Here is a 27,376-nt window from a genome sequence, read left to right on the forward strand (position 1 = left end):
ATAGTGCCATCTTTACCTATTTTTGTTAATCTTAATTTGTGTGTTTTTGTTACTTTAATTTTTTCTCTTTTCATTGTGAACAATTTCAGCATAAAATTGTTAATTGTCCTGTATCTCAAATTTTCCCAATAAATAAATACAGTGGATATGTATTATGAAGTATCAGTTTACATTTAATCACAGATGCTGACCAGTTACATAGGACAGCTTCAAGCCTGTAAAAACCTGTAATAATTTTACCAGCTACCAAGATGCAAATACACAAATACTAAAAAATAAAAAAAACTTTAGTTTGAGTCAAACTAAAAATAAATGTCTGATGAAGGGAGTGTGTATTCTCCTGAAACGTCACAACGAAAAACTGGTTTTATGCTTGTAATAACCGTAGACTACAAAAGAAATAATTCTAGAATGCAAGCAATACGTACATACAAGAAAAACTACATAATAAATTTCTTACCGGATTCATTTAGTGCCCTGTCAGCTGCAGTTACTCCATCTTCTCTTACATTGCCTATTACGAGCTGCTTATCTTTCTCTAATATGTTGTTCTTTTCTTCAATGGGGGTCTCACATTCAGCAATGTTCTGCTTTAGAAGGTTCACTCCATCTTTCAGTCTATTCATCTCCACTTCATATTCAGATATCAAAATTGTATCAGATTTTAATTTCTCCAATTCGTTCTTCATTAGTTCGACTTTCTGTTCGGTTTCAGCCAATTCTTGCTTAAGGTGTTGTTCTTTCGAATACATTGATTCTCCCATTCTCACGAGATCAGCTAATTGTTGCTTATTATCTTCCAGTTCCCTGTTCTTGTCTTCAATGCAAGTCTCACATGTTGCAATGGTCTGCTTGAGAAGATTGATTTCATCATTCAACTTATGTATTGCATCAGAATGTTTTGCGATAGGGATTGTATTGCTTTGCAGTTCTTCTAATCTGTCCTTCAAAGTGGCTTCTGTGCATTCAAGCGATGTGATCTTATCTTGAAGAGCTACTACTTCTTCCTTTCTCACGAGATCAGCTAATTGTTGCTTATTATCTTCCAGTTCCCTGTTCTTCTCTTCAATACATGTCTCATATTTTACAATGGTCTGCTTGAGAAGATTGATTTCATCATTCAACTTATGTATTGCATCAGAATGTTTTGCGATAGGGATTGTATTGCTTTGCAGTTCTTCTAATCTGTCCTTCAAAGTGGCTTCTGTGCATTCAAGCAATGTGATCTTATCTTGAAGAGCTACTACTTCTTCCTTTCTCACGAGATCAGCTAATTGTTGCTTATTATCTTCCAGTTCCCTGTTCTTCTCTTCAATACATGTCTCATATTTTGCAATGGTCTGCTTGAGAAGATTGATTTCATCATTCAACTTATGTATTGCATCAGAATATTTTGCAATAGGGATTGTATTGCTCTGCAATTCTTCTAATCTGTCCTTCAAAGTTGCTTCTGTGCATTCAAGCAATGTGATCTTATCTTGAAGAGCTACTACTTCTCCTTTTCCCACAAGATCAGCTAATTGTTGCTTATTATCTTCCAGTTCGCTGTTCTTCTCTTCAATGCATGTCTCATGTTTTGCAATGGTCTGCTTGAGAAGATTGATTTCATCATTCAACTTATGTATTGCATCAGAATGTTTTGCGATAGGGATTGTATTGCTTTGCAGTTCTTCTAATCTGTCCTTCAAAGTGGCTTCTGTGCATTCAAGCAATGTGATCTTATCTTGAAGAGCTATTACTTCTTCCTTTCTCAAGAGATCAGCTAATTGTTGCTTATTATCTTCCAGTTCCCTGTTCTTCTCTTCAATACATGTCTCATATTTTGCAATGGTCTGCTTGAGAAGATTGATTTCATCATTCAACTTATGTATTGCATCAGAATATTTTGCAATAGGGATTGTATTGCTCTGCAATTCTTCTAATCTGTCCTTCAAAGTTGCTTCTGTGCATTCAAGCAATGTGATCTTATCTTGAAGAGCTACTACTTCTCCTTTTCCCACAAGATCAGCTAATTGTTGCTTATTATCTTCCAGTTCCCTGTTCTTCTCTTCAATGCATGTCTCATGTTTTGCAATGGTCTGCTTGAGAAGATTGATTTCATCATTCAACTTATGTATTGCATCAGAATGTTTTGCGATAGGGATTGTATTGCTTTGCAGTTCTTCTAATCTGTCCTTCAAAGTGGCTTCTGTGCATTCAAGCAATGTGATCTTATCTTGAAGAGCTATTACTTCTTCCTTTCTCAAAAGATCAGCTAATTGTTGCTTATTATCTTCCAGTTCCCTGTTCTTCTCTTCAATGCATGTCTCATATTTTGCAATGGTCTGCTTGAGAAGATTGATTTCATCATTCAACTTATGTATTGCATCAGAATATTTTGCAATAGGGATTGTATTGCTTTGCAATTCATCTAATCTGTCCTTCAAAGTTGCTTCCGTGCATTCAAGCAATGTGATCTTATCTTGAAGAGCTACTATTTCTCCCTTCAGGTTTTGTTCTGAAGACATTACTTCTTCCTTTCTCACAAAATCAGCTAATTGTTGCTTATTATCTTCCAGTTCCCTGTTCTTCTCTTCAATACATGTCTCATATTTTGCAATGGTCTGCTTGAGAAGATTGATTTCATCAGAATGTTTTGCAATAGGGATTGTATTGCTTTGCAATTCTTTTAATCTGTCCTTCAAAGTTGCTTCCGTGCATTCAAGCAATGTGATCTTCTCTTGAAGTGCTACTACTTCTTCTCCCTTCAGGTTTTCTTCTGAAGACATTACTTCTACCTTACTTGAGAATTCTTCTTCCTTCCTTACGGTTTTTGTTAGCTCTTTCACTTTTTCTTTCAATTCAGTATTTTCAGTATTCATTTCCTGTATGCATCTTTCAGAATCTGCAATTTTCTGCTTCAGAAAACTGATGTCATTATGCAACTGATGTATTAAATCTTCATTCTCAGCCGTTGAGGTAGCAACGCATCTAAGTTCCTTCAACTCCTTTTTCATTGTCTCCTCAGAGTTCTCTAGCAGTTTGATTTTCTCAAGAAGGGTTTCAATCTCTTGCCAGTCTTCTTTCTCTAAACTTGTTTCCTTTTCTCTTCTTACGGATTCTGCCAGCAATTCCTCACTGTCATCTCCTTGGTTTTCTTCATGATGATGCCTGCTCTCATTCTCTGATGTTTGTTCTTCTCCAGGTACATTCAAGTCATCCTCTGATGTCACAGATTCATAAATACTTTCATCACTCCTTGCTTCCAAACAAATGATCCGATCCTCTGCAGGATCATCCGCAAATTCACTTAACTCTGGTTTAAATGACACACTCTCGTTTGCCGTATCAACATATATCTGTGAATTATTGGCAGAAATCTCCACTTCACTATGCACATCAACAATTTTCTTAGTCTGTTCCAAGACAGGCCAACTAACTTGAGACTGGTCAACATCACACCTAGAAACAGATAAATGGATAAAAATAAAATTAGGAATGTGCATTTGTCATTTACTGAATTAATTAATACCATCATTATACAATTGAGAATCTAGAAAAAATCTAAGCAAGTAACCAAAATGGGTTATGAAAAGAGAAAAAAATGTCATGCATAAAATCAAATGCATCTAGTTCAAAGATTTGAATTTTTAATTTAAAAATTCACTGAACAAGGCAATGGAAGTTATTGCATATCCATTTTTCTAAATATTTCAGAGAATACTTTGTCAATACGTAAAACCCATGCAACTGATAATTTGGTTGAAACTGTTTGGTTTGAGTTGGTGTTTCAAGTCCACTTTATGCACATTAAGGCTAATCGGGACTAGACCTAGAGTTTAAAGTGGGATCCGAACCACTGTGCCATGTGCCTCCACTAGGTATCAAACCCAGGACACCTTGATTACAAGGCTACAATGCTACCACTGCACCATCAGGGAGGATGGATTACTGTTATCAGTATGATCAAAATCTTCATGTATCACATTAATAACAAACACTCACGTTGTGAAATGGATTAACTTCAATGGAATATTTATAACAGGAATGTATTGGCTACAAGCAGATGAAGTATTGTCACTAAAATAGAATGCTGTGCCCATCATCTTTTGATCTGATATGAAAATGCAGTTAAGTCATAAAACATCAATCATTTCATTTTGTCTAGTTACTTGCTTCATTCCTTCTGGTTCTTCTTTCTGTCACCACAAATATAGAACTAGTAGAGAAAGTTAAACTCTAGCCCAAAAAATGTGCTAAAAATTAGACTGAAACAAGTAGAATAATTCTAGTAAGTGAACAAATCCTCTTATTTGGATCTAATGCGCATCTTTTGATCTTAGGTGGTAATGCAGCCAGTCTACAGTTCTGTTTTGTCAAGTAAGTGTTACTCATTTCCATCAAAGTTGATATTTACATACATATATGCAGCCATCTACACACACACATTGGCAGATTTAACAGGAGTGCTGCAGGGACTTCACCCCCTCCCCCACAAGGGATGACTAAGTATTATCAAAAATGAAGATAGTGGTATATTCAAACAAACTAAAAAATTCAAGCAACATTAAATATAATCCTTCATTAATATAATTTTCCAGACTCAAAGAATAAAAAATTTTTAGTGCAAATACAACACCAATCGGTAATAGATTTCTTTGAAATCATATTTACCACTACTGAAAATTGAATATGGAACATATTGATTGCAGGTTGATAAAAGTTAATACCATCAAACATTATACAGAGGTGAAGATACTGGTTTTGGATCCCCCTGCAGAGCTAAATAAGGGGGATCATATATAAATACTTTCGTAACTACTTGCTGTGGTTTCTGGTATACAAAGACATTAATCAGAATTAACCACCACCAGTGATATGCAAGAAAAATCTAATAAAATAGTATAAATATTATATGCTGACATTTTACCACCCTGTTATGAATAGCATAGAAATCATAAGTATTTCACTAAAACAAAAGTCTACCTTGGATCTTTTTTTTTTTTCCCACTATCAACACTCAACTGATTATGTACATCATTTTGCAATCATTGTGGGGGTTGTTAGAACTGAATAATTATTTCTAATTGGTCAATAACATTTCTCTACACTCGACAAACAATATAGGAACCCCTTGAGCAATGATTTATCACAGAGTCAATGTTTAATATTAATGTCCATATGAGATTTCATAGAGGGGAATTTTCTGTGTTCTTTACAGTATGGAACAAAGGTTTGCCCATGATTTCGGTACAAAATCAACTGTTAAAGGGGGCCCCTTTTCTTCCACGAAAAATGTAAAAATTGAGGCTACACTGTATCTTCTTCCAACAGCAATGATTCATTCTATGTACAGTCACTGACACTTCTGGGTTGTAACTATTCCATTTGGAGTCAATGGAATCTTTACAACCCATAAGTGTCCGTGACTAACAGGCTATTCTGCTGCTATCTGGGAAACAAAACTAACTCTTGAATGTAGCTAACAAGAATAAGTCTCAAAGAATAAGAGCAGTTCAAGAAAGAAATTAATTTGGCTACGCAAAGAGCCATTGAGATATAAGTCTGCAACTCAATCATGGCTCTCATACTTATACAATCTTAATTTTATCCCTGTTTTTCTTTAGAACCATACACACACTGAAAATAAATTGCACAATGCTTAATGTAGGAAAGGATGCAGAGTCTGGTTGAAAAAAAAAAGATCATTTACAAAGAAACTGTTCAAGCAGATGAAATCCCTCCCCCCCAACTTCTGAATCTAACAATAAACCATTAACATAGGAATAAAAAACTATCCCCCATTTTGACATCTGGAAATGCAAAAAGGTTGACAAGGCGTGTTTCGAGTCTTTTTATGCTGATAGGCTAATTGTGTTTAAAGTGGAATGCTAACCATTCTAGCCAGCTCAGTGGTCGACTAATCCTCGTCACTGAAGCTCCCAGGTTCGAATGTTGGCTTCGGCCCTAGTATTCTTTGTGAGCATTCCTTCATCAGTTTCATCTAATCATCAATCATCCTCATTGTTGTGATTAGCCAAAAATGGCAGGAAAGTGACTTAAAACAAGAAAAACGTAAGATATGAAGCATTCTACATGCTGTTCCACTGTGAATTGAATCCAGGGCACTTTGATGTATATAAAGATGACCTCCTCATGACATTTAACTATAAGTTAATACCCATACTCAAGCTTTAAAAAGTAGCTACAAATCCCCAATTAAAAAGGAAATGAACATCTGTGAGTCCATTAAATTAGGCACACACAGGAGAAAATCGCTGAAAATCTACATAGTACATCTCCTGTGTGTGCCTAATTTAATGGATTGACATCTCTATGCTGGGAGGAACCAGGCAACGTCGACGTCCATAGTGTTTCAAAGGCAACAGATCCCGTTGCAGTAGCACTTGCAGAGACGATTTCACACAGGTAAAACAGTGCCAGCGAAAATGCAGGGGAAGCCAGGCCGGCTCTATAGCTCAGTGGTAGAGCAATGGCACGGATTGCCAGAGACCCAGGTTCGAGTCCTGGTCGAGCCTGCATTTTTCACTGAAAATCTACATAACATCTGTGAGATGTCTAATTTAGCAGCAAACCTTCACTTAATCTAAGATGGAGCAGCTAAAAGCAGTCTTCACCCACCCACCCACCCTTCCCAGTTCTTTAATCCCCCCACTAGACTTGCTATTTTTCTTTTAAATCGTTCATACTACTTCCCTGCAGTCAAATTCTTTATAATACATCATCCAATCAAAAAATTAAATTGTGCAATTTTTTCCTATCTGCATTTGAATTTCACCCCTTCCATTTTGTATTTTATTGTGATTTCATTTTTGGGGGTATGCAAATTTGTATATATTACCAGTTAGTAAACTAAACTATTACCTTAGAAGAGCGGTTCTAACTTAGGACATTAAACCTTATCAATGACCGTTGTGAGTCAAGAAATTTAATCTACCTCCAAAGAATAAAGCTGACAAAATCAACCCTACTTGCCATTTCTGCAGGTGAACAAACACGTAGTAGGATGTAATTGTTTTAAAGGTTAAATAACTATTTTCCAAAATGATTTTTCAGGGGGGGTAATTGCATACATAAAAACACTCTTCTTACCTTCCTTTGCACACATCTTTCTCCAGCGTGGACCTGTCATCTCCACTACTTTCAAGGAAATTGGCAACTTTCTCTAATAGGTCTGTCATCTCTTGTTCTTCTTGTGCTTGCAATTTTGCATTCTCTTCAAAAGCAGATTCTCTTGACTCCTTTTTGCTTTCTACATAATCACCATGCTCAACTGTTGAGGTTAGAGATGAAAACAAAGTAGTACATAAATTTGGAAGTGAAGATTAGTACACTTAAATAAAAAAAAGAGTTTTGATTTTTCCAGTTATTTCCAATTTATACAGTATTTAGATTGGAAAGATGAAACCACTGACTACAGTTGCAAGGGTTACCATCTTTCTAGTATTTATTATACATACAGTATTTACAAGTGTATAATGAGCACTCTGGTTCTTGATGAAGAAAGTGACAATTATATCTTGTATATAGTTAATGTGGAGTACAATTCAAGTTCTTTCTTAGTTGTAGGTTGTAAAGCTGTTGCTATGCTGATCAAGAGTGAATGGCATACATATTCAAAGAGTCACCTGTTGCTATGTGGACCAAGAGGAGAATATAGTCTTGTGTATACAATGAGTCACCAATGCAAGCTGCCCCCCCCACCCCTCACCCTTTATCATGTATAGCATCCCAAAGATTTTACTTCTGTAATCACCTTATTTATTCTGTAGTGGAAGAAAGCAAGATCAAAATTAAGTTATGGATTTGCAGTGTTTAGGAAGTCATTTTCTATTATTTCTCGCTCAACCAATACTGGAGGGAGAGGGGGAAGGTGGCATGGGATGGTGACTCATTGCATACACAAGATGATATTCTCCTCTTGGTCGACATAGCAATATGTATGTCACTCTCTTGATCGGCATAGTAACATCTTTACTAACTACAACTAAGAAAGCCATTTCTTGAACCTGAATGGTACTGCACATTATGTACGAGATATAATTGCTGCTTTTCCCAATCAAAAAGCAGGGTGTGCATTATACCAGGGTGTCAACCAAAATAAATCCAAAATTCTTGACACTTTCTTGACCATTTTCCTACACCCCCTACTTAGGCATAGTTGCAAAATTAAGAAAATAGATCTTTTTATTCAATAAGAAAACTACCACAAGGCCGGTTGAAGCTGTACTTTAACAAGAGATTTAGACTTGCTTTTATTATTAAGGCATTAAAAAATTAATGCTTCACACTTCGTCCTGGTTGGGGAATGGCCACATTACTTCATTTAATAAAGGTAAGTGTTCCCCTGTGCATAGCACCACGCCATGAAGGCGTATAGGGGGTGTGGGGGTAACGCCCCACACTTTCTTGATCCGGTCGTTAGTGGGGGTGATGTGATCAGCATCACACCCCTGACCGCCTTTACCCCCCAGGGTTTCCCCCAGGTACCCATGTTATTCGACGCTGGGTAGGCGCCGGGGCCGCTTCCACCGTTAGAAAAGTTCCCGGATTTGAACCGGCCGGGGATCGAACCCGGGACCTTGAGCATGGTAGTCAGACGCGTTACCGACTGAGCCACCGCGGCCACTTCATTTAATATTTTTACAAAACTTCAAGCTCACAAAAATGTTATTCTTAAAGTGAACAAATCCTAATTACAATTCAGAACAATTTTAAGATTTCCAAATACGAAATTTTATCAAATTCCAATACAGGTATAGCAATGTAAGTTCAATATACTGTAAAAAATAGCAAAAATTCTTGACCAAAAAGCATAATTTCTTGACTTTTTCTCGACATTCTTGACTGGTAGACACCCTGTATAGTGGAACCCCGATTTTCCATTCCTACATTATACGTTTTCACAGTTAATACGTTCATCCAGTCAGACCCAGGCAAAAGACCATGTTAAATAATGGGATGTTCACCTTGATCTTACGTTCATTTCCCACTTTATAAGTTTTCAGAGACATGACTGTCTTAAAATTTGGCAGAAACCTGTTCTGTTGATGCAACTTCTCCATCCTTTTTCTTGCTTTTGCATGCGGTTCATTCAACACGCAACCTTCAACTTCCAAATGTTAGGCTTTCGTGCGAGAGGAGGGAGTGAAGAGGCATGGTCAGTGGAAGGTGGGGGGAAGCAGGGTACAACTTGCAATTGTCGCACCTTGCTTGACGAACAAGAAGGGAAAACTGAACTCTTTGCATTCCCGGTAAATATAGAATGGGCCGATTCTTCTGCCTCAGTATAAGACAAGAAGCACACTGTTGCCAAACCGATTCTCGCTAAATGGTGCCTTCCTTAGAATTTGGACAAAACAGATGTTCGCCCTCCCTCTCAGAGTGGAAAATTGACAACAGGATTTGATCACCATTCGCTTCTTTGCTCACAGAGATTTACGGAATCCTTCGTAGTTGACCGGAACAAAAAAGAAAAGCAGGAGGAGGCTTGTTTGTGAATTTATTTATTTTTCTTGTCTGCAGCATTAATAAGAAGAGTTTGCCAACCTCCGCTATACGATACTGAATACGAACTGCACTACTACTTTAATGGGATGTCGTTTAGATTTCTAAGGAAATACGATTGGATCGTCTATATTTCACTGTAAATTATTTTTGATCCGAAGTTCGAAGTACACACAGCAGAACCTTTAGTTCCAGAACCTAACTTGACTGAAGTTAAAGATGCTATTAAAAGGCTAAAGAATAACAAAGCACCTGGCATTGATTTAATACCAGCTGAGTTAATTAAATATGGCGGAAATTCATTAATATGTCAAATTCATAAATTAATTTGTTTAATATGGAATAAAGAAGAAATCCCTCAACAGTGGAAAGAATCCATAATTGTTCCTGTGTTTAAAAAAGGTGATAAAATGAACTGCAATAATTACCGTGGAATTTCTCTACTCTCAACAACATATAAAATATTATCTAACATTCTTTTAACAAGACTAACACCATATGCTAATGAAATTATAGGTGATTATCAATGTGGATTTAAACGTAACAGATCAACTACAGATCAAATTTTTCACATCAGACAGACACTTGAAAAAAAGTGGGAATATAATCAAAATGTCCATCAGCTATTCATTGATTTCAAAAAAGCATATGATTCGGTCAAAAGAGATAAATTATATAATATATTAGTAGAGTTTGGAATACCTAAGAAGCTTGTTAGTATGATAAAAATATGCACCAGTGAAACAGAAAGTAAAATTCGTGTGGGTATTAATATGTCTGAAAAATTTACAATTCATGATGGGTTAAAACAAGGAGATGCATTATCTCCATTGCTCTTTAATTTTGCCTTAGAATATGCTGTTAGGAAGGTAAACGAAACTAAAGAAGGACTAAAATTAAATGGTGTGACTCAGTTGTTAGCATATGCAGATGATGTAGACTTACTGGGGGATGATGTGAATACAATTAAGAATAATGCTAAAATATTTTTCAAAACTGCTAAAGAGATAGGTTTGGAAGTTAACAAAGAGAAAACTAAATATATGCTTACAGGCCGAAACCAAGTGTTAGGTAATAATCAATATCTAATTATTGATAACAACTCGTTTGAACCAGTTTCCAAATTCAAATACTTAGGAGTAATATTAACAAATGAAAATTATATTAAAGAGGAAATAAAAAGTAGGCTTAATTCAGGAAATGCATGTTACTTCTCTCTTCATAAACTTTTGTCTTCTCGTTTAATATCTAAGAAACTAAAAGTTAAAATATACAAAACCGTAATTTTGCCTGTAGTATTATATGGGTGTGAAACTTGGTCCCTTACATTGAAAGAGGAACATAAATTGAGAGTATTTGAAAATAGGATCCTTAGGAAAATCTTTGGACCTAAAAGGGATGAGGAGACAGGTGAGTGGAGAAGGTTACATAATTTAGAACTACATAATTTGTATTCATGTCCAGACATTATTAGAATAATTAAATCAAGAAGACTTAGGTGGGCAGGCCATGTGGCACGAATGGGAGAGGAAAGAGGAGTTTACAGGATTCTTGTTGGGAAACCTGATGGTAAGAGACCAGTAGGAAGGCCAAGACGAAGATGGAGGGACAACGTCGAGATGGACCTAAGGGAAATCGGTAGGGATGGAAAAGAGTATATAGATCTTGCTCAAGATAGGGACAGATGGAAGGCCTGTGTTGCTGCAGCCATGAACCTTCGGGTTTAAGAAGGCTAGAGAGTTAGTTAGTTTAGTTCTTTTGCGAATGCTATGTCATTTGTTCATCAGAATGAAGCTGAAAATGCATAATCTAAAGTGATTATTTTTTTCTATGGGCAGATGAGAGATAGTTTACTCACTGAAAAATATTATTGTCAAATCAATTGTTTGGGGGGAAGGGGGAGGCGAAGTTCGGACACATGTATTATTCTGCATGGTGCAGAGAACTGTTTCTTTTATACAGATTATGTGACTCGGGTGATGTACAGCGACGGACAGGAAAAATGAGTGGATAAACGAGGGGTGTGGCAATATTCTCTGGGAGCAGTCAAATTTAGTGCACATGTAAATACCATTAAGATGCTTATTTGGGCCAAAAGAGCATACATTTACTTTTTCTTATTCGCTGGGAAGTTGTGGTCGCCTAGTTAGTAGGGCATCTGACTGCCGCACTGGAAACCTGGGTTTGTTCCCGGGATGGGTGATCTAAGCTGCCTCATAAAGGGGCTCTGGAGCTCACTCACCTAGCCTAAATAAATAGGTACCTTTGGGAAACCATGGGGGGGGGGGTAAAGGCTGCCCAAGAATGGTGCTGATCACATCACCTCCAAATTGGCAGAGATCAAAGAATAGGGGGGTAAAGGTGGCCAGAGCATGGTGCTGATCACATCTCCCACACCCCCCTATATATGCATCCCGGCATGGTGCAAAGTACACAGGGAACTTTACCTTCGCTTTTTCTAGTTTCCTTACGGGGGGGGGGGGGGGCATTTGTTCTTTTTTGCTGGTGTGGAAGAGACAAATCAATTCGCATAAAGGCGAAAAGCTTCTTCACTCTGCGGTTTACAATTAAGCAGTCGCTCCTGGATGCGTACATTCTACGAACATAGCGTACTACAAGTAAAAAGAAAAGTCACCCATCTTTGATGGGTCAACAAAGGCAGGGAAAGATGCAAAATAAGGGCTGACTATTAAAAAATATATACGTAACCACCCTTGCCAAAATCATGGGCACGTCACTCATAACAATTCCCCATACTATGATGTCAAAAAAATGCTAATTTTCACAAAGCTTGTTTTCAGTTGTTTATGCAGTTGAGCTGATCAGAACTGGACACACATGCAGCTAAAGTGGGATCTGAATCATTCTACATGTCTCCACTGTGAACTGAATCCAGACACTTTGATTACTGTATATAAAGATGTCCGACGTTAACTATAAATGATCACCCCCCTCCAATTATCTGATACTTATAAAACTAGCAACTAATTACCACTTTACAGAGTAAATGAAGATCCCACACAATCAAAAGCATAAATAGAACATAATAGGCGGCAGATAGAAGCAGTCATCCACTGTCCCTAACCTCGAAAGTGGGTCACGTTAATCCCTCACTGATTTTCACAGCAGGTCTTGCTTTTTTTCCCCTTACAAATTCATAATCATACTTCTTTACCGTTGTTGAATTATTTTTGACAATATAAGTCGATTGTGAAGTCGTTTCTTACCGACACTTGAGATTCACCCCTCCCCTATGCTTTCCCGTATTTTACATTTTTTTATTTACAGGCCCCTGAAAAATGTAAAATCGGGGTTCCACTGTATACGCACAAATACGGTAATGGACCAAATTGTTTTGTTGTGAAAACTGTTTTAAATTTGTCCATGAAAAACAAGCACAACACAAATCTGAGTCACATTAATTAAGGAGGTGATTAAATTTTTTAGTTTCTTTATGAAATGTTAAGGTTAATGGTAACTTTCATATTGGCAATTCAGTGACAATTTTGATTGGTCCGATCATATAAATTTTTGTACAGGATGTTTTTCGAACTGATGGCTGGAAAGCAACAAATTGACAATCAGTACAACTATGCTAGCTGACAGTTTCTTTTTGTGTGTCCCAACATATCAAATGCTAGTCCTACAACTAGACAAGTGAGAATCAAAGACATGGCATGTTACCAAACATTATGAACACATTTTTCTCACACACAGAGTTGTAAATGCGAGGGTTTCTAAAAAGCTGTTACAAATGCACCCCTCAGGAGCATTGGGGACAATGGTGCTCGAATGACCTTGGTTTATTGCACACAGCATGTTCCAAATGCTTTTCTACCGATGGCTGAGGTTGGATGTCATATCTATCTGCCAGCTGTCTTCCTTTGCAACTTTGATTGCCAAGTCCTCCCATGCGCACACCCTTGAAGACAACTGGCAGATAGAAATGGCATCCAACCTCAGCCATCAGTAGAAAAGCATTTAGTACAGTATGGCTACACACACAAATTCACAACAAACATTTACTTACCCAATTCACTGGGTGGCTCTGCAATGATAACCTGCTGTTCCAGTTCTCGTATGTCTGCACAATCACACTCCCGAAGTGGGACGTTTTTCTTCGGTGCTGCAGTGGCATACTCTGAAGCTAGCACATCCCTCAAGTTCTCAAGACTTGTCTCTGAGCTTTCAGCAACCACTTCTGGTTTTGCACGTTCATCTCTGCAACATTTATTTTCTAGGAGTTCTGTTAGCAGTTTCTCGTTTTCATCCAATTCTCTATTCTTGCCTTCAACGCATCTATCCAATTCTGCAACTTTCTCATTCAGTTGTGTAATTTCTTCAGTCAGCCTATGTACTACATCTTGCTCCACGCTTTCTTTTATTTTCTCCAACTCTTCACCCAGGTATTCACCACTTTCAAGCAGTTTAACCTTCTTCCGAAGCTCCACAAGTTCTTCCCTCAGGTCTTCTTCTTCCAGAGACCTCACTGCAACCTCTCTTATGAGTTCTGTTAGATCATTCTTTGTGTCTTCTAATTCAATATTCTTTTCTTGTATACATGCCTCATATTCTTCGATGGTTTCCCTCAGTTGCACAATCTCATCATTCAGCTTATACATTATATCATCATGTTCTTCTTTTGAAATTGTATTGCACTTTACATTGAGCAATTCATTCTTTAGGTCTTCTACCTCTTCAATTAGACTGTCTTTCTCCAATGACAAAACTTCTTCTTTTGCTTTCCATTCCTTTAGTTGTTTTTTCATCCCTTCTATTTCTGTGCTCTTTCCTTCAATACTGCTCTTGGATTCAGCTACAATCTGCTTCAGAAGACTCATTTCATCTTTCAGTCTATTCATCTCCACCTCATGCTCGGTTGTAGAAATTGTATCAGATTTTAATTTCTCCAGTTCATTCTCCAGTAGTTTGACTTTCTGTTCGGTTTCAGCCAATTCTTGCTTCAGCTGGTGTTCTTCCGAATGCATTGCTTCTTCCTTACTCATGAGATCACTTAATTGTTCCTTATTAACTTCCAGTTCCCTGTTCTTATCTTCGATGCATCTCTCACATTCTGCAATGGCCTGCTTGAGAAGATCGATTTCATTGTTCAATTTGCATGTTATGTCTGAATGATCTGCAATAAGAATTGTATTGCATTTCATCTCTTCTAGCGTGACTTTCAAAGTTTCTTCCCTGCTTTCTAGCAACTCAATCTGCTGCCGAAGAGAGAATAACTCTTCCTTCAGGCTTTCATTTTCTATTGCCTTTACTTCTTCCTTCTTAATGAGCTCTGTTACCAGATTTATATTCTCTTCCAATTGTTTGTCCTTTTCTTCTACACAGCTTTGGGACTCTGCAATACATTGTTTCAGATTGGTGATTTCTTCATTCAGTCTAAGCATTCGCTCTTCATGCTCTTCCATTGCTATTGCATTGAGTTTTACTTGTTCCAATTCACTCGTTAAAGTTTCTTTAGTGCTTTCGAGGATATTCAGCTTTGTCTGAAGTTCTTCATTAAGGATAATATTTTGCATAGACATTTCTTCTTCCTTCATGACTAGTTGTTCTAGTTTTTCCTTCTTTTCTTTCAAACAAGAATTAACCTCTTCCAACTCAGTGTGCTTTTCTTTCATACATTTCTCGAAATCTTCAATCTGTTGTTGCAAAATAGAAATCTTGTCATTCAGCTGACATATTACATCTTTATCTGACTGAGTACTACACTTTGCTTTCTCCAACTCACTATTCAGTGTTTGTTCCACACTTTCTAAGTCCTTGATTCTGTCACGAAGAACTCCAATTTCTTGTTTTAAACTTAGGATTCCGTCTACAGAACTGCCTGATAATTCATTAGGTTCCTGCTTATCCTCAACACATTCGTCTGTTACTTCATGAAGAGAGTATGATGTAGTAGATGAGGTATGCGTTTCAGTGTCCTTCAATAAATTGGAGACCTTTTCTAGTTCTTCGTGCAGCAAAATCCGATCCCTTTCTTTTTTGGAAGAAATAGGCAAACTCTTTCTGGGATTCTCTGAATCACGTCTAAATATAAGGAAAGAAAGAAAATTTATGAGTGCATTAAATTCAAACAAGCAATAGAAGTACAGTGGAATACTGATTTTCCATTCCTGGAGTTATTTTCCTGTATTTAAAGTTGTTCTTTTTTTTCACCTTGGTCCCCTGATACACATACGCTGTAATAACAAGTGAAAGTAATAATGCTGTCGAGTGTATAACCATTAGATACATACAAAATCTTAAAGCAACAATTGCAAACCAATTTATCCTTAGCCCTTGCCACAATCATTTAATTCAGCAACGTATTCTTTCCCAGATCACAATGAATTACTCTCTGGTATACAATTAACATATTAACATTCAGTGATTTACTCATCAACTACAGTTGCAAAGAAGCAGGGTAAACTGCTCTCTGCATTCTAGACCTACAGAAGCTGAATGTGACCATTAACAGTGCATCATTGAAATCTACAGACATCTTTTTCTAAAGTAATATGGAAACACACTGGAATCTAGATTTTACATTTTTCAGAGAACAAAGCTGAAAAAACTTAAAATTTGGGAAAAATGTAAAAATCAAGGAAAATTTTATGTTTTGCTATGCTGGGACTATCGAGATTGAATGTATAATTCAGGAAAAATGCAAAATCCAGAAACATTAAATCAGGATTCCACTGTATTCATTTGTCAAATACCAGGGGTAAATAAATGCTTCAGTATTGAAAATAAAGTTCTAAATAGAGTTGAGCCAATACCACTTTGAACCTACACAACAATTGAAAATTGTAATTGTTCATAGTTTAGAAAATTTAAATAAATTTTAAGCTAGTTTTCCATTGAAACTATATTATAGCAATCTATGCAAGTTTTGCTTTCAAATATTCATAATTTCACGCAAGATAATCTAACATTTAATCATCCATCTCTCCCCACCATTTTGTTACAAAAATTAAAATTATGCATTTTGCATAATATCCAGGTTATTTACTGCACAGTTAAAGTGCTGCACAGTTTTTTTGGATACTGTGTGAACCAGACTCCAGAAAAGTATTGACCAGCGTTGTTGATTAAATTAAACCACTTTCAAATACAGACACCATTGGTATTGGCTTCCCTCTAGTTCTGAATGCAGAACAACAGTTTACTATGGAGTTGTTGCACATAATATTTCAGTTACTTTAATAACCAATTATAACACCATTAAGCCTTGTTTCCATGATTATGAAAAACTAAATATGCTGACCAAGGCAGTAATTTATTTTATTAAAAGCATAAACTAAAACGTAACGTTTCAACCTTCTAGCAAGGTCTTCATCAGACTCTGTATCAAGTACAAAAGACTTTTGTACAGAGTCTGATGAAGACCTTGCTAGAAGGTTGAAACGTTACGTTTTAGTTTATGCTTTTAATAAAATAAATTACTGCCTTGGTCAGCATATTTAGTTTTTCTTTAATAAGAACAATGCGCCATGAGTGTGTTACAAAGATTTGTAGAAAGGGTCAAAACAAATTTACAGGGTGTAATTTACACGTATTGGCATTCTACAGATGCCTCTATTAAATATTTCTACTAATAGTTCTCCCATTTATTCACCGATTACAACTTCATTTATATGATAAATCTGAGAAAAATTGTATTCAACTGTTTCATATGAAACACAGCTTCTATTTGCTTCTGTCTATGTTAAATGCTAAGATGAGCATGAGTGATAAACTAATAAAATATAAAAGATTTCAGAACCAGAACCTACAACCCATGGTATCATAATAGAACAGAGGCTAACTGTAGCAAAATGGTGTTCACAAGTAGTTGAAAAATTCATAATCATCATTCAAGATGTATAATATTCTTACAATTCTCCACATTTCCTCAGACCTTTCCAGGATTTACAAGCCTGTGGAAGCACAGAACAGGAGCGTATATTCTAGGCTAGATAGGCTATTTGTGAAGCCTGAAGCCTAGAGTAGAATATTGAAGAAAATCAATTAGAAAATGAGTAAGGGTTGTTACAATTTTTTTATTATGAAATTCTCCGACATTTACAGGATTTCCCAGTATAAAAATAAAAATTTTCCAGACATGTTTATCATGAGATTTTTGCTTTTTAATCTTGTGTTTTTTCAATTAATATATAATCCGTTAATTATTATGAATATTCACTTTTACATTTTTTTTAGCAAATTGCATTCTACACACACAAGAACATGTGAAAATTCGAAGAGTAATATTACAATCTGCATCAAATGTATTGGGTGCTACAAACATATTCATCTAGCCTTGAGGTTAAGGTAACAGAGGTACATTATTTAACCATAACAGATCTCCACAATATAAAAACAAAAAGTTCATAAACCATAAAAAGTTTTTTCATTTTCTCTGATTTATGTCTCAGAAAATGCTGATTTTTTTGCTTACATTTATAAGTACACAGCATCTGGAGAAATTTTTGTTGCATATAGGAATTCTATAAGAAATGCCAACAAGACTAAGATCTATAAAATAATAGACGATAACCTCATCTTTACCAAGCTTTCCGACAATTATGATCATACTGTCAATGTACTTTTGTTATCAATCAGATATCTGGACTGCAAGTTTTACTTTTATAATACTAGATTTTAGAAAGAATATCAAAGTGAAAATTTATTACAGAAATTCGAAGGAACCATAATTTTGCAGAATACTGAGAATCATAAAAACAAAAAAACAAGTTTCTAAACTGAATCTTTTTTGGGAGTGGAATAAACAAGAACCAAATCCAGGAGTGGAAGTGAACTTCTTGTTCATTTTGCATCTCTTTTGAAGATGGCAAAATGTATGTCAATTCCAGACGATCTGCAAAATTCCCCGATTTTTCCATGACAAGCCAAATTCCCAGACATTTCTGTTTTCCAGATGTGTAGCAACCCTGGACTCATTTCAATAAGATGGCGATGGTGATTCTAGAGTTAGCAACCACATTTCTTAGGAAGTTTCCAACCTGGCTGCTGTTACCATGGCAATGCTGAGAACAAGAAAAATATGTGTGTCTAACGTCTTCTACATGGTGTTATACAGGGTGTTGCAAAATACCTGTTACAATGCTTGGGAGGTGATTCGACAAGTAAAAAAAAGGAAAAATGCCATCCATATGTAAAAATTTTGAAATCAGCCCAGTTTTCGAGTGACAGGCATGCGAAAATCGCCGCACACCATGTTTAAAGCACAATAACTCAAGAAGGAAGAAATATATCAATATCAGATGAAAAGAATACAAAAAAGTCATACCTGACGAATACAATGGTGCAGCAACTAAGGCCCAGTGTAAATTCCGCAAGGGGACTCGCGAAGAAAGTGGGGAATCCCCTGATGGAAAATACAGGAAATTTACTATTTTCTACATAATGGTGAGATCGGAATGTAGCCAGTAAAAAATGAGTATGTATGTCCACATGTCCCACTACTGCTGGGACACCGTCCCACACTCGGGATATAGGAAAATAACTGCAAATCTCCTGTTGCACACTGTTCACATTGCGGTACGAAGAAAAGAAACAATTTGTTGCATGTCCCACTACTGCTGGGATGCCCCATACTTGGGAAATAGGAAAACAACTGCAAATCTCCTGTTGCACACTGTTCACATTGCGGTACGAAGAAGAGAAGGAACCAATGTGTCGCATGTCCCACTTCTGCTAGGACACCATCCCAAATGGAAAAAAAATACAGGAAAACCAGGAATCAATCACCTAATGTTGACGCGCTACTTTGCAGTACAGAAAACAAGTTAAACAATGGCCAGATGTCATTAGGTTGTACATACTACAAAAGCTCCCCAAATAAAGTGGTTAATCCTCGAAGGAATGAAAACAGAATGGCGAGAAAACTCACACAATGGCATGTAACATTTCCAGGCACAGCACATCTTGAAGGGATTATCTTGAGAAGCAGACAAACTCTGCACATGCAGATCGACGGTTAAGTAGTACAGCGATCTCCAGCATCTTCACTTGCACCTTTCACTAAAGGACCCTATGCAGTGCTGATAGGAGCTCACAAACACCGGCATACTCAGACGTGTTGTTGAAAATGTCCGCCATTGACTTCAAGACAAAGATGGCATCGGCGAAGCACTGATTGTTTGGTACGTGCAAATACTTCTGGCATGTCACCAATTGTCCCAGCAGCGGCACTAACATGAGCAACGAGGTCCTCAGCACTTTCCACAGGGGTTTCATACACGAGCCTTTTCATTTCTCCCCACACAAAGAAATCCAGTGGTGTGAGGTCAGGGGAGCGAGGTGGCCATGGTAAAGGTCTATCCCTGGCAATCCAACGGTCGCCAAAAATATCGTTGAGTAAGGCCCTGGCTCTCCAGTCGAAGTGCACGGGGGGCAGTCGTGTTGAAACCAGATATGTTGTTTACCTGCCAGTGGCACATTTTCCAAAAGTTCAGGTAATACATCATGTAGAAACACCCAATAATTCCCACCACACAAAGTAGAGGGCAAAATGTCACCTACTATGCCACACCACACATTCACTCGAACCTATGTTGATGATGGCACACAATGATTCCATGTGTATTGTCCATATCGCAGACGTGACAGTTGTGGCTATTGAACATGCCATCCCTGGTGAACATTGCCTCATCGGTCCAAGAAGGAAAAAAAAAAAAAAAAAAAGGTAAAGTGTTCCCCTGTGCTTAGCACCACGCCATGAAGGCGTATAGGGAGTGTGGGGATTGTTGGGAAATCTGGAATGGCAAGAGTTTGTTGCACGTATCATTGGCAGAAATCCATGCGTAGGGGAAAGTTCGTGGTGCACCTTATGCAATTTGTATGAGTGCAATCCCTCCTCCTGAAGAATGCGGAACACATTGCTATGGTGGGTTTGTAGCGTACGAGCAATGACACATGTGCTGGTGCCAGGATGGTCTCGTATCGCGTCCAACACGTCCTCTTCAAATTGCACAGTGCAGGGTCTTCCACAATCCCACATACGGGGTAGTAAAGATCCAGTTTCACACAGTCTAGCATCAAGTCTTTGAAAGAGTGAATGAGCTGGTAACCACCTATTGGGAAAATGTTCGTGATACGAACGCCGTGCTTCACGGCTGTTTCAGTTTGCCTCTCCATAAACGAGATGCGTATCAACAAACTCGTGGGTAGAGTACTCCGCCAATTTCCTGTTCGAGAACTGACCAGCAACGGGGAACACTTTCTCTGAGTGACGGATCACAACTACCGTGAATAGCACCCATGTAAAGTCACACAGGTGTCCACCCAGTTGTTGCAAACCGAGAAAGAACACTGGAATATGTACTCTACGTACAATACTCCTTGGAGAAATTCAACCAAACACACATGCCGCGACACGCAGAACAGAGCAAGAACAACGGTTGACTACACTCTCTACGTAGAATCCACCAACGCTAATACGTAACAGGTGACCTACATTCCCAGCGCCTCTAGTGGGGCTTTCTGTATCACTTAGCTGAAATCAATCTCAGCGTAATCTGATGGCATAGCGTCATTTTCGGGTGAATTTCCTATTTCCCGAGGGTGTCACAGCAATAGTGGGACATGTGGACATACGTAGTCATTTTTTACTGGCTACATTCCGATCTCACCATTATGTAGAATATAGTAGTAAATTTCCTGTATTTTTCATCATGGGACTTCCCACTTTCTTCGCGAGCCCCCTTGCACAATTTACACTGGGCCTCAATTGCTGCACCATTGTATTAGTCAGGTACGACTTTCTTTGTATTCTTTTCATCCGACATTGGTATCTTTCTTCCTTCTTGAGTTATTGTGCTTTAAACATGGTGTGAGGTGATTTTCGCATGCCTGTCACTCAAAACTGTGCCGATTTTGACATTTTTTTCACATGGCATTTTTTCCTTGTTTTTACTTGTCGATTCACCTCCCAAGCATTGTAACAGGTATTTTGCAACACCCTGTATACATGTAAGCCTTGTCTTCTCCCTTCCTCCATAGCCTAAGACCACATGTCATAGCGATGTAGTTCAGATCTTGAGTTCAGAATACGCCAGTGCTACAGAAATTCACCACCTTCCATAACCTACATTTATAAAAGATAAAAATAAATACATACCTCAATTTCTCTATTTCTTTTGTCATGTTGTCATTGAGAGACTCCTTTACACGTAGTTCATCCCATGCTTCCTACAGAGGAAAAACATTATGTAAGTAACAATCTACAAGACACTCTGACTTATGCATTCAGACATCCATGTAATATTGCATGAAAGCTATGATTAAATCCTACAAATATAGAATCTGATGCTGCTTGTCGATCAAAATATCTGCTGAATGAAAAAATCAGGTTTTCCAGATCTCAATGTGAGAATGTTCCGACAGGTTTTGCTTTCGGTTAAAGCCCACCAAACATTTAACTACATGCAGGCCCGTAGCTAGAGGGGGGGCAGTTGCCCCCCCTGAGAGCCTGCTTTGCCCCCCCTGTGAAAAATACAGAACACATTTCTACCTGGAATTCTCACTAATCTTTACAATTATATCCTGTATTACTTTAGCAACATAATAAAGACACTTATTGATTTTGTGATTTATGAAGTTCTGTGGGATTCCGTATAATGATGTATCAGGATTGGGGGGGGGGGGGGGTTCCTTTCCAGATGCAGAGTTCGTGAAATGATTTCGCAATTTTCATTATCTAGAACAGTTGTTACATTTTGAGTAGTCTTGTATTAAGGGTGCTTAATGTGTTCGGATGTTTTTCTTGGATGTGTTCCTGTGAAGTTTGAACTGCATATTTTTTGTTTCCAAAGTCTACCTTTTGGTAATAGCGATTCATGTGATAGAGAGAGGGAGTGGAAATTTGATTTTTGTTACTTAGCGTTGTTTTCTGCCACATCTAGCTAATCGTAACAATGAGTGATGACGTGAAATTGATGAAGAGACACTCACAAACAGTGCTGCAACCAAGGGAGGGGGGAGGCAAAGGCATTGTCCCCCCAATCTTGGACGGAAGTCCAATCTAGGAGGGGCAAGCATTGATGTAAAGAAACATGACTAGCAGAATCTAAAGTAGCATGACAAATGGATACTCAACATGGAATTAGTTTTCAAGTGTTTCCTGCCTTTTTTCTTTCAGACAGCTAAGGGCACTTGCAGGGGGCACAGATGGGCAATTGCCTCCTCGATTTCAAATTTTATACATATAAAAGTACATTTCGTAAAATTTTCTTTCTCTCTTAGCTCGCAAACGCAATATCTGCTGTTCTTATAGTCCAAGTTCAGAGACATAGCTAGGGGGCAGCGGGAGTCAGCCCTGGGAGCCAAAACGATAAAAATGAAAAAAGAAAATGTTAAAGAGAATGGCATGGCACACCGTGAAATTATTTGCGCCCTATTAAATCAATATTGTTTTCAGTTTGCAAATATTTGGATCTAAAGATTTTCCTGCTCGATTCGATCCCAATATGATTATTTTCCAGGCCCGTAGCTAGAGGAAGGGCAGGGGTGGCAACTGCCCTGCCCTGAGAGGCTGCTTTCCCCTACCTGTGAAAAATACAGAACACTATTTTTTACATTTATATCATGTGTTACTCTATGAACATAACAAAGACACTTATTGATTTTGTGATTTATTAGGGTATATGGGATTCCGTATAATGTCGTATCAGGAATTGGATTCCCTTCCAGATTCAGAGTTCGTGAAAAGATTTCGCAATTTTTAGTATCTAGAACAGTTGTGACATTTTGAGTAGTCTTGTATTAAAGGTGCCTAATGTGTTCGGATGTTTTTCTTGGATGTGTTGCTATGAACTTGGAACTGCTTAGATTTTTTCCCCCCAAGTCTACCTTTTGGTAATAGTGATTCATGTGGTAGAGAGTAGTGTTGCCCACCAGACGAGACGGGACAGGCTTTTAAAAATTCGAGACGAGACGAGATTGATCATGTGTCCCGAGACAAACGAATATTTTCGAGACGAGACAGCATTTCCACGAGACGAGACAGGCCAAAGTCTCGTCTCGTGGGCAACACTAGTAGAGAGAGGGAGTGGATATTTGATTTTTGTTACTTAAGCGTTGCTTTTCTGCAACTTCTCGCTAATCGCAACAATGAATGATGACGTGAAATTGATGGAGACACTCATAAGCAGAGCCGCAACCACAGGGGGCAGGGGGCATTGTCCCCCTCTCCCCCGACCTTGGGCGGAAGTCCATTCTAGGGGAAGCAAACTTTGAAGTAAAACAAAAAACAACAAGACTAGGAGAATCTAAGAATAGCAGGACAATTGGATACTCATGATGGAATTAGTGTTCACGTGTTCCTTGCATTTTTCTTCCAGACGGCCAAGGGCACTTGCAAGGGGCACAGAGGGGCAATTGCCCCACTCCATCGATTTCGAATTTTATACAAATAAAAATACATTTCGTAAAATTTTCTTGCTCGCTTCGCTCGCATTCCCTACTATTCTTTTTTAGTCGAAGTACAGAGCCATAGCTATGGGACGGCGGGAGTCGGCCCTGGGAGCCAAACGATCTATATGAAGACAAAATGTTAAGAAAATGCCATGGCACCCCTTAGAATTATTTGCGTGCTATTAAAACAATTTATTTCTATGAAACTTAATATGAAATATTAATGATGACACTATAATCCAAGAAGTCATTGATCAATCAAGGGATTTCTATTTGTTTGTCAGGTGTCAAAACATGTATTTCAACTATAATATAATACAATTCAAATAATATTTTGCAAAATGGTTAACGTAACCAGTAGGCAAACATTGTCTGTAGTGATGCAAGGGTCTTCCTTTTGAAGGAAATAGAGTCCGTGGTGGACTAAGGGACTTATGTTTTAATGTTTTAGCAAGTACAAAACAATGTATTACAAATTTTTACACAATTCATCAAAGTGTAGATAATTTGTAACAATTATTATTTAATTAATTCGATTTTTCTTGCATAACACAACACAATGGTGTTGTTGCATTCTCGTTATATTCCTTTGTGCGTAAAAATCTTGCATACTGGAAACTAGAGGGAATCATTATGAAGCATGATTTATAAAGGGCTCCCTTTATCAGTTCTGCAGAGAGGCCCAAAGCTGTTGGTACATATTAATAGTCTATTAACATTATCGACCTATAAATATCAAGTGGGCCTCCCCCATGGTGCAGCGGTAGCGTCATTGCCTTGTAATCAAGGGGTCCCGGGTTCGATACCCGGTGGAGGCACAAGTGGTTCGAATCCCACTTTAAACTGTAGGTCCAGTCCCGATTAGCCTTACTGTGCATAAAGTGGACTTAAAACACCAACTCAAACCAAACCAAATATCAAGTATTAATAGATACAGTCCATATTAGCCTATTTATGTTAAACTTTATATTCTTTGGCAATCCGGAAAGGTCATTATCGAAATATTGCTAGTTGATGTTGCTCGATTTTTTTTTTGTTCGTTGTAGTTTCAAGATATCATCCCTTTTCTGTTACGTATTTTTTTTGGGGGGGATGGGTCAAGTGCCTCTGTGTACCCTGCTATATCTGCCAATGTGAGACAATATATTAAAAATTTGCCCCCTCTAGGATTGACTTCGCCCCCCCTACAAAGAATTCCTGGCTACGGGCCTGACTACATGAAGAAAATTGTACAAATTTGAGTTACTTAAAAATTGGATGAACTGAAATTTTCTATTCTCTTTTCTAGGAATTCTCCAAGTCCTCTTTAGGTATTTGCCAGACACAAGGCTACAGAACCAAGGGCTGCAAGCAGACAATATGTACTTTCTTCCACTGTTAATTTCTATCATTGTTAAATATATAGTGCTTGAGTACTGTCATCAATTTTATATTTGTTAGCTGTGATGGCAGGCTGTTCTATTTACAGAAAGGGCCAATGCTAATATAATCTAGGGATGGGCGGGATAAATTGGTGGAATCTTATTGATATTGGGTGATATAGCTGTAACTGGTGTATTAGTAACATGACCAATAATTTTACTGGAGGATCCAATATACCGGTTTTCTGTGTCAATGTATAACAATATTGTATATAAACGCATAACCTACAGGCCTTTTTTAAAGTAAATGTCTAAATATGCAGGTTTTTTTTTTTTTTTTTGCATTGCAGTCATCTGGCAAGAAAGTTTATTAAGAAGGTCAATGAACGGAACAACTCAGTTTGTTCAAGGGCCATTTGGAATTTTATATTGTTACTTTATTGGTATCCACAAAAAATTCATATCAGTCCATTCCTAATATAATCTTATCACTTGTAACCATTAATGCATCAAATTATCATTGTAGCATGTTAATTTATGTAAAGGGTACAATTAAATAACCAAATCTGCTATTTTGCTGACATTGTTCACTTACATAGGGAATTAAAAATAAACTGTAATGAGTAATTCATATTTATATTTGTGTAATCTTTATTTACTACTTTTCAGCATCTTACCTGAAGATACTTTTTCAACTCCTCCTGTTGCTTGTTATGCTTCATTTCAGCAAGCTCTAACTTCATGTCAAAGTCATGCTTCTCATTTTCCAACTCCTCAATTTTCTTCTCTCTCATATTCTGCAGGAAACAAGAAAAATCAGATTAAACAGATTCACTACAAAATAAAGATTATTAAATGACAAATTTTCTATTATGAATAAAACAGTGTTATTTCCTGGTACATACACTTTTCAGCAACAGATGTCACTTTTGATGAGTAATTAACAATAATGTTGGTAAATGGATGTTTCAGAAATTCTCAAGTTCTCTGAATAGTTAATTATATAGTGGAACTCTAATATGTTCCCAGACTTTACATTTTCATACATTATACATTCAATCTGAGGTCCCAATAATGTAGATGTTATAACATTTTCCTGCATATTTAAGTTTCTTCACTTTGGTCTTCTAAAGAACGAGGTTCCATTGTCTGTTGAAATCATAAATTAAAATATTTACTCATTTTAAGCCATGAGAAAAATTACGTGTTTTATAATGTTTTGACAATCGCAATGACATATATGGTAGAACAGAAACTAAAGAATTTTATGGACAAATATTAGAACATATACAATGCAGTGAATCCATACATTTACTACATTTTTTCCATACATGGCAGCAAAATCAAAGAAAATATCCGGAGGTTGATGTGTTGCAATGACATTATGGACGAAAAGGACACACTATTGCTCAGTGATGTGAAACAGCAAGATTGGTGCACATGGAATCATACATTTGTGCTGTCCGAGGGAGGCAGACTGAACAGTTGTGGGAACAACAGTAGCAGTTCACGGACAGTGCAAGAATTCGTGGATGAACGTGGGCAAGTGGTACAATGGGCACCAGCATGCTTTACCAGAATCAATGGCATGGAGAGCCATAACAAGAATGGAAGGTGGACAAACACAGTAGCAGTAGCCCTTGGAGGTCAAAGTGTAATTTCCCACCTGCAAACATAGTTCCAAATGATGGGCTGCGGAACATCCCATTGGAAGCATGCCAAACAGACTGGTGCTGTTCTCCAATGAGCAACAGTTCAGAGTCCAGTCTGATAATCGAAGTTTTCTAATCTGGAGGAAACTAACCTGCAATAGCACTGCTTCTGTGCAAGAAACATCAAAATATAGTGGTGTACTGATGATGTGAAATAACCTTCATTGGATGAATGGACTTTTGACATCCGAAATGGCAGTTTGACAGCTCTTAGGTACAGGATGGAGATCCTCAGATATTTGTCATACTATATACAGGTGTAACTGACTATCATTTCCTTTTCATGAATGATAATGCCCTTCCCCCACACGAGCTACGTTGGTGGACACCATGTTACAGGACTAGAGAATCTAACACATGGAATGGCAAGCATGCTTACTA

At 37.5% G+C, this 27,376-nt stretch overlaps 1 protein-coding gene across 1 annotated transcript in view; it reads right to left on the reverse strand.

The window, feature by feature from the left end:
- Positions 1 to 27,376, reverse strand: part of LOC146004128 (uncharacterized) — a 102,053-nt gene that overhangs the window by 34,521 nt on the left and 40,156 nt on the right. The window contains exons 14-18 of the mRNA XM_083142794.1: positions 25,961 to 26,080; positions 21,629 to 21,699; positions 13,538 to 15,552; positions 7,093 to 7,273; positions 461 to 3,441 (exon numbers count right to left, since the gene is read on the reverse strand). Coding sequence (XP_082998920.1) covers positions 461 to 3,441; positions 7,093 to 7,273; positions 13,538 to 15,552; positions 21,629 to 21,699; positions 25,961 to 26,080 — 5,368 coding nt within the window. The remainder of the gene's footprint in view (positions 1 to 460; positions 3,442 to 7,092; positions 7,274 to 13,537; positions 15,553 to 21,628; positions 21,700 to 25,960; positions 26,081 to 27,376) is intronic.

This window comes from Lepisma saccharinum, chromosome 21 (genome assembly GCF_977018435.1).
Source record: "Lepisma saccharinum chromosome 21, izLepSacc3.1, whole genome shotgun sequence".
NCBI lineage: Eukaryota > Metazoa > Arthropoda > Insecta > Zygentoma > Lepismatidae > Lepisma > Lepisma saccharinum.